This window comes from Syngnathoides biaculeatus, chromosome 8, assembly GCF_019802595.1.
Source record: "Syngnathoides biaculeatus isolate LvHL_M chromosome 8, ASM1980259v1, whole genome shotgun sequence".
Classification (NCBI taxonomy): Eukaryota; Metazoa; Chordata; class Actinopteri; order Syngnathiformes; family Syngnathidae; genus Syngnathoides; species Syngnathoides biaculeatus.
The window spans coordinates 12494804-12512745 of record NC_084647.1 but is presented as its reverse complement, the minus strand read 5'-3'; the positions used below and the strand labels follow the sequence as shown (position 1 = coordinate 12512745).

Sequence of the window (17942 nt, the reverse complement as noted above, 5' to 3'; positions counted from 1 at the left end):
GAACAGCCAGCCAATCGCAGTTATGCTTTGTTAGTCATGTGACGTCACATACTAAGAAAGCGTCACTGGATTGGCTGGGTGTTCGGTTCCGACCTGAAGTAACCCTGCCTGCTGACACAGACGGTGAATTTTAGACAGCGAATTGTCGCCGGTTGAATTGTAACATTGAAAAGTTACACTGAAATGCAACTATTGAAAATGTGATCACTTTTACATTTCAAATTAAAATCCTGTTTTTCTCTGGCATACAAATTCAAATCCTATTTCACTTGACATTTCAAATTCAAATCCTGGTGGCAGTATATCGGTGGACCTCTCCAGTGTGTGTCCTCCAATGTAAATAAATAGCAATAGTAAATAAATTTGCGGAAAGTTATTGCATAACCATATTTTTTTTAAATATCACATGCATGCACAGTGTGGTGTTGTGAACTAAGCCTAATTATGATTTTTTTTTTTTACACATTGAAAAAATAACTAAGATTTCAGTCAACACGTCCTAAAATTGAAAAGTTCACGATATTTTGGTGCTAAATCTCAAAACAGCTAGAAATTGATATCCCGCTCCCCATATTTAAATCTACGCATTAAACCACAGCTACACTGCCATCTTCTGTTCATTTTATTTCACTTCTTTTTGTTTTTTTGTTAAACATATTTTATTACTCATTGTTGAAAGCTTTCCAGTCCGGCTTTTTAATCTTCAGGGTTCAGCCTAATTGTGGAAAAATATAAAATGTTTTTTGCATTATTTGTCAGATCAAAAAAAAGCTTACTTTTTCTTTATTATTCACCATTCATTCATTATTTTTAAAAACACTTTGGAGCTTCGACAAAATCCCTTCATACAGCTATAAACATTCACTTCCTATGCAAATCATTTACATTTATAGTGCAATACAAATATACCTTCAAACTGTAAATCAGGGCCCTCAAATACAATATCTAATAAAAAAAATGTTTTTGAACAGTTGCTTCATTGTTTTAATTACATATCATGAGGTCCCTGGAGGATAAATGTAAATGGCCCCTGAGACGAAAGGTTTGACGCCCACCCCTGCTGAAAATCTAATTATTGATGAATATTATTATTGTAATATTTCAATTTACTCTGCAATACATTAATATAGTCAAACATACAAAAAACATCCTTGAACTTCGATAAACTTTCAAAATATTGTTTTTTCAAAATTCCATTTCTTCAGTTAAAGAATATTACAGGCTTTCAAAAACAACAAAGGCTCCATGTTAATTTGATAACAGGATTAAAGGCATTGCGGTTGCATCTGATCACCAAAGGCAAGCAATTATTTGCAAGATGTGTGTGTGGTTTAACAAACACGCTGTAAATATTAATGATCCAGTCAAAAGAGGTGAAGTCCCCTCAGCAAAATTCATATTTCTAACCTCTTAAGTGTCCTTATTGAAGTGCAACAATTACGATTAGGAGAGAAAATCAACCCTAGAAGCAGAACATGGCGAAGTGTATTATTAAGGCTTTGGGATACATTTTATCGTATATTTTGTACTCTACAATGATAGTAGGGGAATAAACGGGTGCATGCTTTCAATGCTTTGGGCATTTTAGCATTATACGGAGATGGAGCCCTCTCGAAAGTTGGTTTTTCCAATCAGGACGTTGAGAAGTGCTGCTTTGCCCTTCTGGCTCTCCTTCCGAGCTTCGCGGATGATGCTGCCGAGTCGCTCCTCGTCCTCGCGCCTTATAAGGTAGCCCTTGCCGCCGTAACCGTCGGCCACCGTGTGATAATCTGCAAAGAGCGGAGCGAATAGTTCAGTGTATTACAGTGCCATATGGGGGGGTGGGGGGTGGGGGTGGGGAATCATCATGCTCAAACAATGTACCTGTAAATGCCAGACCACACGCCACATTGCTACCCAGAATGGGAACCTGTTCTCTGGAAATCTGACTCCAGCATGCATCATTTCCCACAACGGCAATAACTGGTGTCTGGAAGCAGAAGAGAAACACTAATAAAAAAAAAAAAAAAAAAAAAAGCAAATGCGTACTCCAGATGGGGGAGGCGTTTATTGTACAAACATTTGCATTTGTTTGCATTGCATGCCATATCTGTTACACAAGTCCCATGCTAAGCAAGAAATCCAAGGATTTTTTTAAAGGCATTTCCTCCCAGCTTGTATATATTTTTTTTCTTTTTAAAATATGTCACGCTATTCAAAACAATGGATTACCATGAGTGATGACGTGACATAAGCATATCATGCAAGGAGGTCCCAGCTAATGTTCTCTCTTAATTTTTTCCGTGTCTGAGCAAACACGCGAAGGCCGTGAGCGCCCCCTTTGACCACTGTGAGCAACATCAGACATCTAATGAAGTTGCATGGCTCATTAAAAGGTCCAGATTACATTCCCATCAGAACATCTTTAAGAACAATTTCGTGTTTTTGCAAACGTACACTGAAAATATCAACAAACCAAAAAAAAAACACATTACAATACAAATACATACCAAGCAACTTTCCATCCATCAATTTTCTTTGCCGCTTATCCACATGAGGGTCGCGGGGAGTGCTGGAGCCTATCCCAGTTGTCAACAGGGAGGAGGCGGGGTAAACCCTGAACTCGTTGCCAGCCAATCGCAGGGCACATAAGAGACAAACAGCTGGACCAACAATCACACCTAGGGGCAATTTAGAGTGTCCAATTAATGTTGCATGTTTTTGGGATGTGGGAGGAAACCGGAGTACCTGGAGAAAACCCACGCAGGCACGGGGAGAACATGCAAACTCCACACAGGTGGGTCCGGGATTGAACCCTGACCTCAGAACTGTGAGGCCAAAGCTTTAACAGCAGAGCCACCTTTCCACCGTTTTTTATTAACATTCATAATATATGTGTCAAATTGAAATTTTGGTTCAGATTTTAACTAGAATCATGTATGTTGACACGTTTTGCGTTTGCGGGCCACATAAAATCATGTGGCGGGGCACATTTGGCCCCCGGGCCTTGACTTTGAAAAGTTTGCTAAACCAACTACGGTGGTCGCTCTGCTTACAAAATTAATCAGTTCCGGAAGGCGTTTCATAACGGGAATTTGTAGTAAGTTGAAGCGCATTTTACATGTAAATAGACTAATCCGTTCTCAGGGCCTTGAGAAAACTGAGTTTGAGACCCCCGGTCTTCAGTTTGGACCTAGTTTGTAATACTGAAGCCACTAAAAACAATTCAATTGAAAAAAAAATTGTCCCTTGACAAATTTAAAACACAGCATTTTGTTGATTATAGGTTTGACAGTGTTTACATTTTTCTTACACCCATGACCATTAAATTTACTACCTCAAATATATCCAACAAAAATGCTAATAAAGATTTTTCTAAAGCCAACAATTTGACCGTGGAACAGATTATGTTAATTTCTTATGTAAATATGTCCAGTATTTTGAACTATGACAACTATTGAGCTCAGAGGTTCCACTGTATTTTAATATGTATTCTAATTTTCTAGATTTCTCCTAAAAGTATCATAGACATAACGATAATGCATGTACCTTATGTCGCGTGAACGTGTCAAACTCTGCAACGCTGTAACCTAGGGAACCGTCACCATAGACAATCCACACCTAAAAATCCACAGCAGGTCATAATTCATTCAGTAACTGTCAGAAGCAGATTCCTTTCATAAACGCTCGCGTCATCAACGCACCTCTGACTCAGGCCGGCACAGTTTTGCACCGAGCGCAAATCCTCCTCCCACTCCCAGCGTCCCGAAGGCCCCTGCGGAGGATCAGCATTTACAAAATTTACATTTCCCGTACATTTGCAATCCCAGATGACTTTCGCGTGCCACGTGAGAACCTGGATCCAGCCAGCGCAAGGGTCCACGTGGCCTCAAGATATAAGCAGCGCTTCCTACGAAATCGCCGCCATCTGCTACAATGATGCTGTCTTCTGACATCTGCTCGTCCAAAATGTGGAGAATTTTCAAGGGGTTCAAATGGTGCTCTGTCTTCTCATTGGCTTTGGCCCTAAAGATGAAAAAGACCATAATTAGCTAACTTAATTTAACATTTGCTTGCTCGTCATCGTTCTGTATCGCTGGATGGCTTAAAACACACAAAAAAAATTCCAGCTTCCCCTTCAAAGTGTTAAGTTAAAAAAAACCACAAAGGAAAATAGATACATTTAGAATCAGATATGTAAACAAAAGAAAAATAGCTGCCACTACTGTATGTTTTATGTTTCATAACATTTAAAATAACTTAACCAATATGTACTACATATGTAATAAAATGTTTCATCGTTGTTAGATGAAGAGTGAGGGCAGTACACAGAGACGCACAATTTTTTTCCACAATGTATAATGAACTTACATTTTTTTCAAGGTATTATGATTTTTACGGAAAAAAAATAAAAGATCTGATCAAGATGTTTTCTGTTATCAAGTGAAAACTCAAAACTTAATTACAGCAGCACATTAATAGGAAAATCAACTGTAGCTGTAAGAAAGTGCTGTACATAAATATTGAACATAAAACACAAAGCTCATATCTTTATGTAAGTTCATGTTATAACATGAATTTCATGATTCTTTTCAAATTTTAAGCTGCTAGAGGATTTTTTATGCGTCGTATCAATAATAAAATACAAAAACATTTTACATAGTGGTGGGCTGAGTGGTGACCTGCTCGTTAGCACACCTGTCTCACAGTTCTAAGGACCTGGGTTCAAACCCGGCCTCCCCGGTCTGGAGTTTTCATGTTTTCCCCACCCCTAGGTGTGAATGTTTGGTTGTTCGTATATGCTTTGCGATTGTCCGGCAACCAGTTCAGGGTGTACCCCGCCTCTCACCCGAAGATACCTGGGATGAACTCCAACATGGGCGCCAACCTAGTGAGGATAAGGACGGAGGAATATTTTACACAGCCTCCTCACCTATTTATGTTTTCTTTGGTCACATCTCCTGCTTTGAGGCTTTGAGGCCACTCTTCTGGACAGCGATAACCTTTTAAGCCCTTGGAAAGCCTCACTAAAAGTGAACCAGCGTCACCTATAATAGACAAACGTCGTAGATGTTAAAGGGCCACTGTCATGAAATGCATGATTTTTACCATGTTATTAATGAAAAAAACGGCAGCCGGTATGGACCCATGGCTTTTTTCACCACAAAACATGATTTTGACTTATATGGCTTTTTGTAACTCCCGCCATGGAAATCCTCTCGAGGGATTTGATTTCGAGAAGAAGGAGGAAGTGACGTACGGGGCAGGAGCACCCTCAGACTCGTTTGTTTCTATTAGTTTTACCTGCGGGAAGTTAGCTCGTTGTTCCTTCGTGTTAGCCAAAATGTCGGCTCGTTGTACTGCTGGATATTGTTGGAACACACGGGAGGATGGATTTACTCTTCATACTTTTCAAAAAGACCCGGTTTGACGTGAAAAATGGATTGCACAGGTGCAATGGACGAGAGCTTCGTGGTTTCCAAATGACAGGTAGGTGTGTATACAGTTACTAAAAAAGAACAATATTTGAGTGGGGGGGGGTAATCCGTAAATCAGGAGTGCTCAATGTGTCAGCCGCTGAAGGATGGCCTCTGCAGGGCTTGTGGATTACCACCGGCCTTGTCGACTGGGACCGGACTGGGATAGGCGGTTAGATCGCGGCATCGTCGTCGCTCGTGCGGCGGTGGATCGTCTAAATATGGGTCGAAACAATAGGGTAATATTGCTCCGGTAACTTCGCTCGGTTGTGATATGTTCTCTTCTTCAAAAAGAGCTTCCGTGTCAGAAGGGGCGTGTTCGTCTCCCACAGTAGGGGCCAGAGCGTGTTTTCAATGGCGAATGTCCCGGTGTGACGTCACGAACAGACTTTGCAGCCAATATGGCGACCACTTGGATGTCAAATGACACTTCCGTAACTTTGCGCATGGATGACGCGCTCTCCGCTCATATTTATTTTTTTGTATAGATATTGAAGTGAATTATGTGTGTATTTTTCATTACAATATCTATTTTAGCATGTTTATAGGGATGACACTTGACCTTTAACTGTCTAAATGAAGGTGTTTGTCCTATAAGCTAACTCCCCCAAGAGCATTTAACAGTAACATAAAGAGTTAAAGCAACATACAGCAGACACCGTAACCCATTGATTCTGAAACAAATAATATTTTCCGTAAAAACAACCCAGGAACCTGAAATGAAAACTATTGTGAGATAACAATAATGTAGTTACAAAAAATCTGTCCTGACTGCTCATTACCATAACGAAAAAAAAAGATGAAAAAAGTTTTGATCCAGTGCAGTTAATTTTAAATATGTGGTCCACTTTTAGCAACTCCGCTTGCCTCCTATTATAACTTCTTTTATATTTGCACGAGCTTGTGAATATGCTAAAAATGCCTGGAATAGTTATGAAAGGTTTAAGGATAGCAGCGACCCAGAAATCCATTTGAATGTGAATGACTGATTTTAAAATATGCCCAAATTAAAACTAAATTAAACTCTTGGAATGGATTCGGCCAAAGGTTCCACGTGACATTCTATAATGCTGTATATTTTTCCGTTATTGCGTGTGACAAAAAAGGAGGAATGAACACACCTTGAATGGCTACAGTTGGTTTCCAGAACATATCCGAGTTTTTCAACAGCTGCTTCCTGTCTCTGTTGACAGCGATGATTTTGCTCCGTCTGTTCAGAACTTTCCCATAGCCCAGACGGAAATCGCACACTGTGCCTGCCAAAACAATAAAGACCGTTCATGGTTTTTCCAAACACTGAACCTCTTTAATGTTTCTCCTACTATGGATTGATTGCGGAATTAAAATACATCGCCGGCAGCTTGCTTCTGCGCGGCAGGTAATATCATATTTCAAGACAACAAGGTGACGATAAACATGTCCGCCGAGATTTATCATCAGGTTTTACGGGAAGGATCGTGGTCTAGATAAGCCGACGGCCATTTGTGGAATACATTTTGCAATATTTCACTGAAGAAACAATTATAGAGATACACACAGTTACATACATACTCACTATGGTCAGATTCAGAGGCTCACCGGCAGTTAAATTATTCATATATAGAGAAAAATTTCGAGAAAAATATTATGAGGGGTGAAAATTACACAAGAGTGCGCGAAAGACTCTTTGGCAAAACATCAGAGCACTCTCGTGAACTACACATTTGAACCAACCAAGCAAAATAAATACAGATATGGAACTTGGAAAGAAAAAACAAATCATAAAAACAACATTACAAAAAAAAAAAAAAAAAACTTCACACTTCTTGAAGTCTTTTGCCACTTGTCATTTGTCATTTCCTCGTGCAACAACAAAAAAAAAAGGCCATGAAACATTAGTAGTACTGTAAATACTGACCTGCAAGGATTACCACGTCGGCCTCCTTCAAAGCATCGCGTCTGTTTTGTCTAATGTGGAATGGGCTGTCTTTACCCAGCATGCCTCGGGACATGCCCCCAAGGAAGCAAGGGATGCCCAAGTCCTCCAAAGCGCTCCTGCAATGCCGTCAGATTTATTAGACTGGACCACGGGTCGGGAACTGATGGCTTGCGAGCCAAACCCCGGCTCTTTTGGTGGTTTGGTATGGCTCGCAGAGTCCTCATAACGACATATTGTATAGAGCAGGGGTGCTCAAATTCTCAATCGTGATTGACCAAGGATGTTGCACCCCCCAAAAACTGACGTCACGGCCACACACTCTTCTTCCTACTTTACCTTGCACCGCGCCCTTTCGCTCTTAAAGGGGTACACTCTCTCGGCAAGCATTGTTGGTGCGCGCACATAAGTGGGGAGAAATGACAAAAAAAAATGTAACTTGCAGACCAGATGATTGTGAAAACTTGCAACACACTTCCCGCCACATACCACACACTGCAGCGTGTGAGAATTGCTGTACTTACAATGTTTGGTTCTACCTATGCATATGAAAATGTTTCTCATATTTAAAAAAACATTAAGACCAACCTATGTTTACCAATAACGGATGGAAGTGTCAAAGTCTGCATGAAGTTTAATTTAATGATGTATGAAATCGACGGCAAAGCTATCGGCAGAGAAGTCCCATTAATGGTAAGAAGTACTTTTGTCATCATTGGGTAGCAACAGTATAATGTTATTTAAATGAATTTCGAGACTTATTGTACTCTTCACAAATACACTTGTACAGCGATGCCTCGGTTGTAGAGCACAATGCGTTACAGAAAAAGGTTTGAGAAGTGATTTGTTCGAAAACCGAATAAATGTGTCCCATTACAATGAATGGAAAATGAAATAATGCGTTCCAAGCCTTTAAAAAAAGAGGCTTTTTAAAGCATTTTTTTAGCTTTTCCTGATAATAAACTGCATAGTAGAAATACATGTATAGTTTAAATACTTTATATAATTAACTAATTTAAGAAATATATATATATTTTTTTTGGTCTCAAAATGTATGCTTATTAGTAGAGTATGCTTGGCTTGGGAGTGCATTGCCAGATCTGTAGCGACTCGGCCCCCAGCATTGTAAACTTAAGTGCACAATAACTTTAAACGAGCAACTTGCCTTCTTTGGAGCCATGATTGGGGTTAATACGGTAGTCCTCGATAAGAAAAACAACAGTCACTACAGGGACATGTCTGTGTACAGAGTCTGCGTTATACAGAATAAAAAAAGTGCGCTGGGCCGCGCGCGTTGTGTCATTTCCAGGTTTTTTTTCAGGGGGTGTTTGAATTGACAATAACAAAAAGCATCGTGGGTGGGTCAGCAGCTTGTGCCGCGCGCATTATGTTATTTCCGGGGTTTTTCGGGGGCGTGGGAATTCACAACAAAGACCGTCGCGGGTCAGCTGGTCTGGCCGTGCGCAATATGTTAGTTCCAGGTTTTGTGGAGGCGTTCGAGTATTGATTTTCGTTGAAAAACAAAAGCAAAAAAAAAAAATTTAAAAATCTCAAAATTTTCGTTTTAAAAAACGATTTGTTCGAAAACGGGGATGTTCGAGAACCGAGGTTTTACTGTATTTACTTTTTAAAATATCGTATGGCTCTTTTGGAATGACATAGTCAAACGTTTATGGCTCTCTGGACAATACATTTAATTTACTTTCAAAAAACCTGTAAACCTGCCAAACAACAGGGAAGAACCAAGAGAACACTTTGTCTGAACACTTTTTTACCTGATCTCATCAACCGGTGTCGGTGGTAGTGTGGCTTGGCTTCCAAGGAGGATAACGGGTTTCTTGGCGCGACTCACCAGTTCAATACACTTTTGTACCTATTGAAAAATAACAAATAGAGGAATAAATAAATAAACAGGCATGAAACTGCTTCAATGGCTGACGAGCAATGTCACTAGTAAAGAAAGATGTTGACAAAAGTGTATTAAGTGTCGACGTACCTGATTGTCTGTGGCTTGTGGGATGTCAACAGGAAGAGGTGAAATGTCTCTCCTCTCCCAGGCACCAGCAAATATGTTCATGAGATGGTTGTTAAGGTACCTAGCAAGAATACATTGTTACATGTCACATAGTATTCAATCAGATTCAATTGATTTCTATATATCTATATACACAGTCATAGCCGTAAATATTGGGACATCGACACAATTCTCCTCTTTTTGGCTCTGAACAGGAATAAAATGGATTTGAAATAAAACGAGCAAGATGCCTTGTAACTGCAGCCAGACTTCCATATTTACCGTAATTTCCGGCCGATACGCCGCGACTTTTTTCACACGCTTTCAACCCTGAGGCTTATGCGGTGATGCGGCACAAGCATTTTCTTTTTCTAACGGCCGCAAGGGGGCACTCGAGCAGAAAGACCGGTGGAATATATGTACCGAGGAAGTAACTTTTACCGGTCCGGCCCTGTTAGCGCTGCGCTAGCGTGTTACTGTCATGTCTCGGTGATTTTTACCAGTATTCTTTTTTTTTTTTTTTTTTGAACCGGCCGGCCCAGTTTGCGCGCCGGCGCTACGTTAGCGCGGCGGCACTAGCGTTAAACTCTCTGTGTACCATTTTTTTGTGTAAATATTTCATGTTTCAATGTAGTCACTTGCGGCTTATGTATACACAAAATGGTATTTCCTTTACAAATGTACTGGGTGAGGCCTATAACCAGGTGCGCTCTGTAGGCCGGGAATTATGGTACTGTGAAAGTATTTACTGTACATCTTATAGCTACATATGGAAGTTAAAATTACCATGCCAAGTGGAAAGCCATATAGCAACAACACCCGGAAACGCTGGCACCTTCTCTGGGCCAGAGCTCATCTGAGGTGGACTAGCGCAAAGGTGACAAGTGTGCCGTGCTGTCTGATGAGTCCACGTTTGAAATTGTTTGGGGGAAGTCATAGAAGTCAGGAGTGTGTAAATGTACGCCACTCACGAATGTTATTTTTTTCCATAATGCGTGAAAACCACATACCATGAGATGATTCTACCCATCAGGCCTTTGGGAGGGTTTTTAACAGCAAACTCTCTGGACACCAGATGGAAAGGGTATAGAGTGTCGATGGGGAATTCTATAAAAACGGGCCCGGGGGTTCCAGACTGGGCGACGGCCAGCGCCTTTCTCAAAACAGGCACGATTTCTCGGACGGTTCTGATGGAGGCACAGAACTTACACAGAGGCTTGAACAGAGACATTTGGTCAATGTCTTGCAGCGCTCCTCTGCCCTGGACCCACAACAATAAATGACAGAAAAACATCTGTTGTGACATGACAGCAATATTATTGACACTCATTACATTCTGTCACAGTGTAGTATATGAATGGACCTGTAGTAGTGTACCAGCAGCCCCTCCCATGAGCAACAACGGTGATTCCGCCATTTGAGCGTTCTTGACTGCTGTCACAGTGTTAGTGAGACCTGGGCCTGCCGTCACTGCAGCTACACCAACAGTACCTAACACAAAGACAGTCAGTATAAGGAGACATCATTTGGTATGCTGCCTTGAACCCAGGGGTGCACAGACTTTTTTACCCCAAGATCTACTTTTCAAGCAGCCAGCTTCTCCAAGTTACCGAAGACGACAGGGGGGTCGGGAATGCTCTCAATGTTATGTTATTAATGTTATGTCATATACGATACATAAATATATATGTATATTTAAAATACGGAATTAGCTTTTAGTGCAATGTACTGTCTGTGCGTTCAACCTGGATCAGGCTGTGCCAAGGTGGACTTTTAAAATGACACACCATCTGATCCTGCACTTTCTACTTTGGGTTCAGACCAGACATTTTCCACTCGGAAAAGAGAAAATCTCGTCCAGTTTAACCACTTTTTCTTCGATTATTCACATACTCGTGACAGTCACTGCATCGTAAAACAACAGCATTTCTTTTTTAACTTTCGCCATTGATATCGAAAGTAAACATGAGCAGCATGTCTAGCTCGTCTTTGCTCTACGTTGCCCAGACTGTATTGCGAACTAAAGCAGCGGTGGTGGACGCTGTCATTATAAAATACATTGATGGGCTGGGTAAGTACTCTAATATTTGTAATTATGAGTGTACATCTTTAAGAGCGGGGACGGGGGGTGGGTGTAAGGTAAACTAGGAAAAAGAGAGAGTGGCGGAGCAGCGGTCGTTGTTAGAGAAAGTTCCGTATGCAGCCTAAAAGAAACCAGTAGATTCTTCTTTTCATTTTTTACAGTACATATATGAATTGTGCCATTGGATGTAACAACCAGTCATCCCTCACTCAATCACATTCCAAAATGCCACAAACTGAATAGCTGTATGTTACACTTCCAATTTGCATTTGATTTATTTTTTTTTTGCGCGCAACGCAGAATATTTGCAAAGAGACTGCATCAGCACGCAGTTTCGAGGGAACATTGGCTGATGTTTTTTTTTCTGGCATGCCGTCCTGCGATTCACCAAGACTGCCTCGTGATGGACCGGTCCATTGCGATCGACCGATTGAGCACCCCTGCTCTAGCCTCTATTACTACTACTACTACTACTACTAGCCTCTGGTACCTGAGTGGCATCTGCTCCATTTGCATAATCGACTAAGGAATATCTGCAACACTTGCACAAATCGACTTTGTCCCAGATTATTGCAAAACTAGTCACTTTAAACTGCATACATTCCTTGAAGTCTCAATGCCCTTTGCACTGGACTATTGCTATATTAGGCACTAACTACTCTCAATGCTCGAGGATCCTTGTCAAAAAACAACAAAGTTCCGTCATTGCCAGATTACTAGCAACCCTCATTGCTCCATGACTGTTAACAAGTATGTCGCACTAGAGCAACTCCAACTACAAATTCCTTGCATGTTTTGGCGAATAAAGATGATTCTAAGTGCACCTGAAAGCCGCGCCACGGCATCGGCAGCAAAGACGGCCGTGGCCTCGTGCCTGGTGTCCACGATCCGGATTCCCACTTTCTCACAGGCCACCAGGATGGGCGAGATGTGTCCACCAACGAGAGTGAAGACATACTTAATCCCGTGGGCACGCAGGACCTCCGCCACACTTTCGCCGCCGTGCCGGGGGCTGTTCGTCTCAGTCTGCGGGATGTCAAAAAGGGGGACGGGAATTGTGAAAATCTGGGTAAACTGTTATGAACTGATTTGTAATCTATGAAAAAGTGACCTCCCAAATAGTCCGCTTTTTAAAAGAAAAAAGCCACATTGTTGAGGCACACAGTGAGTGATGCACTTTGCTCAATGGCTCAACAGCAAGGGTGTGATGTTGACCTTTGTGCTATAAATACATACAAAGTGCAAGGTTACCTGTTCGTCTGCACCCAATCTCATCATCTGTCACATTTTGAAAGAAAATTGTAATTGGGATGATGATGATGATGACGATGTGGGTTAATTTACTTTGTTTACTTAAATTAGATTGACGTTCAACAGTCCAGCTGTGTAGTTTTTCAGTCAACTAGACGGAAATTGTGTAATTGTAGCCGAGAAACGCTCACCTTGTGGAAAAACTGATAGAGCAATCCAAATCGGTAGGCAGCAAACACAATTCCGCCTACAGCGAGACACGTAGAACATCCGAGAATGACCTCAAACGACTCCATGCTAAGGAAAAGGGGAACGAGGGGAGATCCGAAAACGGAATGAGGTTATTTTAACAAACAAAAGACAGAAGTCCAAAATCTCATCTGTGCGGGCTAGGCTAAGTTGTTCCGCGCTACACGCTCAAGGTCGTGGCATTCTTGTGCACCGACTACCGAATTAGGGAACGCAACATGACTTAAGGTAGAAAAAGGTTAAGAAAGTGCAGCGGATTCTTTTGTTGACAGCGACACATGCATTCATATTTAGATGACCCGCTAGCTAGACGTGCAAAGCTGAGCACTTGCTTTCAAAATAAAATTGCAATACTAGGTAATATAAAATTGCGTGCATTGAAACACACTGTTATCAGTAAATTGGTACATTTAAAAACGTAAAAATAATCATTCTTAACTTTAAAGTGAAGTTTCATATCCATACGAATCACATAGAAAACGTCAATATTTTATTTTGACAAAAAAAAAACTTTTCCGGTGAGAGTAGACCCCTCCCAGTATGTCGGTATGACACGCCCCCTTTTCACCAGCCCGGTCACGAGTGACGTTAAACCAGTGGAGGTAAAATATCAAAATTATCAATAAAATAAAAGAACCGATGCCTTCGCATTGCACCCCATCGAGATGCACACAACCCTATGAGCATCACAACAAGGAAAGTGGAAATAACGGCAAATAATTTTAAATATAATCAATAAATAGATTTGTGCTGTATTTTCCCATTTAATCTATATTTTATTTAATCTATTCTTCCTTTCAAAAGTGACAAGTGATAATTTCCTCACCAAGGGGAAATTGGTGGTCACATCCTTTTAATACCTTTGCAGCAGACTGAATTGACTGGTCAATTAATTCGTGTAAAATTTGGTTTGTATGTATTAAAGAATTATGCATTACCTGTCTTTCATCGAAATGTAAATAATGGATTTGTTTTAACGGGTGGATTTGGTTGCATGAAATGACCTCCATTGAGAAATAACCAGTATGCAGGAGGTGACTCAAGTATTTTCCTTGCAGATGAGACGCAATCCTGTAGGTGGAAGTGTTGCAATGCTTTTTAATTTTGAACTGGTTGTACAGAGATGAGGGGGCCCTTTTTCTTTAGGGGTCAATTTCTTTTATTCCTGCTTTAAGAATCATTAATATTTCATATTATGGATATCTACAGGTGTTTTTTTTAAATCACACTTTCCTTGATAATCCTTTTGAGTTTTTTATTTATATACTGTATATACTTACATGAGGGCAGCAGTGTGTGGGTTTTCTCTGGGTACTCTGGTTTCCTCCCACATCCCAAAAACATGCATATTAGTTTAATCGAAGACTACGTGAGTGGTTCTTTGTTTTTATGTGCCCTGCGACCACTTCAGGGTCTCGCTCAAAGACAACTGGGATAGGCTCCATCACTCCTGCCAACCTTGTGAGGATAGGCAGCTCAGAAAATGAATGGACACTAGTGTTTAAATTGTCGCTTAATGTATCATCGTTCTTTTTTTTTTTTTTTACAATTTCTTTCGACAAACTTCCAGTCATACAATTTATCTCGCAGTATGATATAGTTGTCATGGCAACAAATGACGTGAGACACCTTAGAATTACCGTTTCGCGTCTTGCGACGGTTCCAAACCATATATCGCTAAGCATCGCCAAACAACACGAGCCCGCCGCATATTTTTACATATTCTACAAAAGACGACAGGGTTTTGTAAGACATGCATGGATGGCATGACACAGATGAACCTTCCCTGATATGCGCATGAAAGTCGCTGATGATTTGTTGGATTTTTCATGAGGTATTACGGGGGGAACGAAAATTGCATCTGACAGGCATATGTCCCTGAAAGGACGCATTCATTAGATATTGTAATCAAAATAGATTCACACTGATAACGGGGTAAATGTTGGAGGTCGGTATTTTTGGGCGCGTTTACCTTGAGGGGACGCGAGTTTGTTTGATTCTCTTCACGACAGATATTCACGGGGCAATTATTGCGGCATGACAGCTTTATTTTGTAATATCCAAGCTTGTGGTGCTAAGATTATAGATGTTAGATCTTTATGACAAAAAGGGCAACGCTATTTTGCCGTGCTTTTACCTTTTACCCAGACTGATGGAAAATAAACAATCCAATGTTATTGCAACTGAAAGCTACAACTTGTACTGCATGTTGATGAAGCGGTGAGGGAATGCGTCCTTCTAATTTCACGTTCAATGTCAAAAAATGCAACCCGAAGCAATCCTCAGCACGTCGGACTTGTTTTAATGGAAAACTGCGGCAAGGCCATTGTGTTCCTGTATTGTTTTTCCTGGATTGTTCTCCTGATTTAGGTTAGCTGGGGCCTGGCTTTGGGTGAATATGACTGTACACCCTGAACGGGTTCCCACCGAATCAAAGACCAAATGATCAATACATGAAATTAAGAAATAATAGGGAGGGGGGGTATATATAGATATACAGTGAAAAAAAATAAGTATTTGAACACCCTGCTGCTATATTGCAAGTTCTCCCGCTTGGAAATCATGGAGGGGTCTGAAATTTACATCGTAGGTACATGTCCACTGTGAGAGAGATCATCCAGAAATCACAATGTATGATTTTTTTTTTTTATGATTTATTTGTGTGATACAGCTGCAAATGAGTATTTGAACACCTGAGAAAACCAATGTTAATATTTGGTACGGTAGCCTTTGTTTGCAATTGCAGAGGTCAAATGTTTCCTATAGTTGTTCACCAGGTTTGCACACACTGCAGGAGGGATTTTGGCCAACTCCTCCACACAGATATTCTCGAGATCAGACATATCTAAGTGCAAGACGTTGCAGGGCGTTCAAATACTTATGGGCTGTTGCTGAGAAACACGGAGTTTCAGCTCCCTCCAAAGATTTTCGATTGGGTCTGGAGACAGGCTAGGGCATGCCAGAACCTTGATATGCTTCTTACGGAGCCACTCCTTGGTTTTCTGGCTGTGTGCTTTGGGTCATTGTCGTGTTGAAAGACCCAGCCCCGACCCATCTTCAATGCTCTGACTGAGGGAAAGAGATTGTTCCCCCAAATCTCACAATACATGGCCGTGGTCATCCTCTCCTTAATACAGTGCAGTCGTCCTGTCCCATGTGCAGAAAAACACGCCCAAAGCATGATGCTATCACCCCGATGCTTCACAGGAGGGATGGTGTTCTTGGGATGAAACTCATCATTCGTCTTCCTCCAAACACGATTAGTGGAATTATGACCAAAAAATTCATTTTTGGTCTCATCTGACCACAAAATCTTCTCCCATGACTCCTCTCTATCATCCAAATGGTCATTGGCAAACTTAAGACGGGCCTTGACATGTGCTAGTTTAAGCAGGGGAACCTTCCGTGCCATGCATGATTTCAAACCATGACGTCTTCGTGTATTACCTACCAACAGTCACCTTGGAAACAGTGGTCCGAGGTCTTTTCACGTCATTGACCAAGTCCTGTATGGAACTCCTTTCCTATTGAGCTTGACCGTCCTGTTTAGCTTCTTCCATTTTCTAATGATTGCTCCAACAGTGGACCTTTTTTCACAAAGATGCTTGGCAATTTCTCCGTAATCCTTTCCAGCTCTGTGGAGTTGTACATTTTTGTCTCTGGTGTCTTTGGAGAGCTCTTTGGTCTAGGCCATGTTACAAGTTTGAGTCTTACTGACTGTATGGGGTGGACAGGTTTTTGAGGGTCAGAATTCTAGCTGACGGACAGGTGTTCAAATACTTATTTGCAGCTGTATCACACAAATTATCTCTCTCTCAGAGTTGACATGCACCTACGATGAAAATTTCAGAGCCCTCCATGATTTCTAAGTGCAAGACGTTGCAGGGCGTTCAAATACTTATTTTCCTTCACTGTATATGGCATCCAAGTCTCGCCTTTGTCAAATACGGCTCCTTCGCATAACCATGGCGAGCAATCAAATGCACCGTGGACACTCGAAGCGGTCAATTTGCATCCACCCAGCAGACATTTTCACTCCATCAGCGCCATGCGCCATTGAACAAACTCTGATTTCCATTTCAAAGTGTTTTTGAAAAGGCAGCTGCACCGAGGCTATAGCATCAGCCAGGAACAAACGCCGAGCCCCAATATGGGTCTTCTATTCAGTGGCTTGCACAGCCCGGGCACTCCAAGGGTGACCCAATTATTGCAGTTCAAGTGGTGTAATTTGAAGGGGTCAAATGCACACCCTTTCTTTTTTTAAATAGTTTCAAGAAACACGCAATTCTGTGGAACCTTGATTTCAAAACTATCCTTTTTCCCCTAGGGAGATAATATCAAGTAAGTTCATTTGTTTCACGCTTGTATACTGTCACCACAATTAAACTGTTTTTAACCGCGCAGGCAACGCATTAAGTGAAATTTTAAGATTCTTAAGTCTTAACTGTCTTACAAATTTAAAGAAAAGTTAACCAGAGGGGAAAAAAGGAAAAGTTCAAAAACTTCACCCCATTTTAGTAAACCTGAGATAGGGACCTGCCTTGTACAATTAATCGGTGTGGACAACTCCCATTTATCCATGGATAATGGATGCATCCATTTTCTGTAGTACTGATCCTGATCAGGGTTGCCAGGAGCTGCAGCCTATCTCAGCTGACTTCAGGCGAAAGGTGAACTCCTCCCCGGACTGGTCACGGGTCAGTCACAGTGCACCTTTAGAGAAGGACAAAGATTCACGCTCATATTCAAACCACAAAAAAAGAGGGAAACTGACCAAATGCTGTCCGCACTGAGGTCCGATGACTCCCCGCTACAACATCCATCCATTTTCTTAGCCGCTTATCCTCACGAGGGTCGCGGGAGTGCTGGAGCCGATCCCAGCTGCCCATGGGGAGGAGCCGGGGTACACCCTGAACTGGTTGGCAGCCAATCGCCGCGCACATAGAGACAAACAGTCGCACTCACAAATCACAT

The 17942-nt window shown here is 41.4% G+C and overlaps 1 protein-coding gene across 1 annotated transcript; it reads right to left on the bottom strand.

Moving 5' to 3' along the window:
* Positions 1 to 1164: 1164 nt before the first annotated feature.
* ilvbl (ilvB (bacterial acetolactate synthase)-like) lies at positions 1165 to 13286 on the bottom strand. Its single transcript, XM_061828225.1, has 14 exons — positions 12911 to 13286; positions 12293 to 12494; positions 10749 to 10876; positions 10396 to 10646; positions 9368 to 9467; positions 9147 to 9244; positions 7354 to 7490; positions 6578 to 6712; positions 4913 to 5027; positions 3836 to 4005; positions 3684 to 3754; positions 3529 to 3600; positions 1864 to 1969; positions 1165 to 1769 (listed from the first exon to the last, which is right to left on the bottom strand). Exons 1-14 carry the CDS (start codon positions 13013 to 13015, stop codon positions 1591 to 1593), a joined length of 1869 nt encoding a protein of 622 aa, XP_061684209.1. The 5' UTR covers positions 13016 to 13286; the 3' UTR covers positions 1165 to 1590.
* Between the last annotated feature and the right edge of the window lie 4656 nt (positions 13287 to 17942).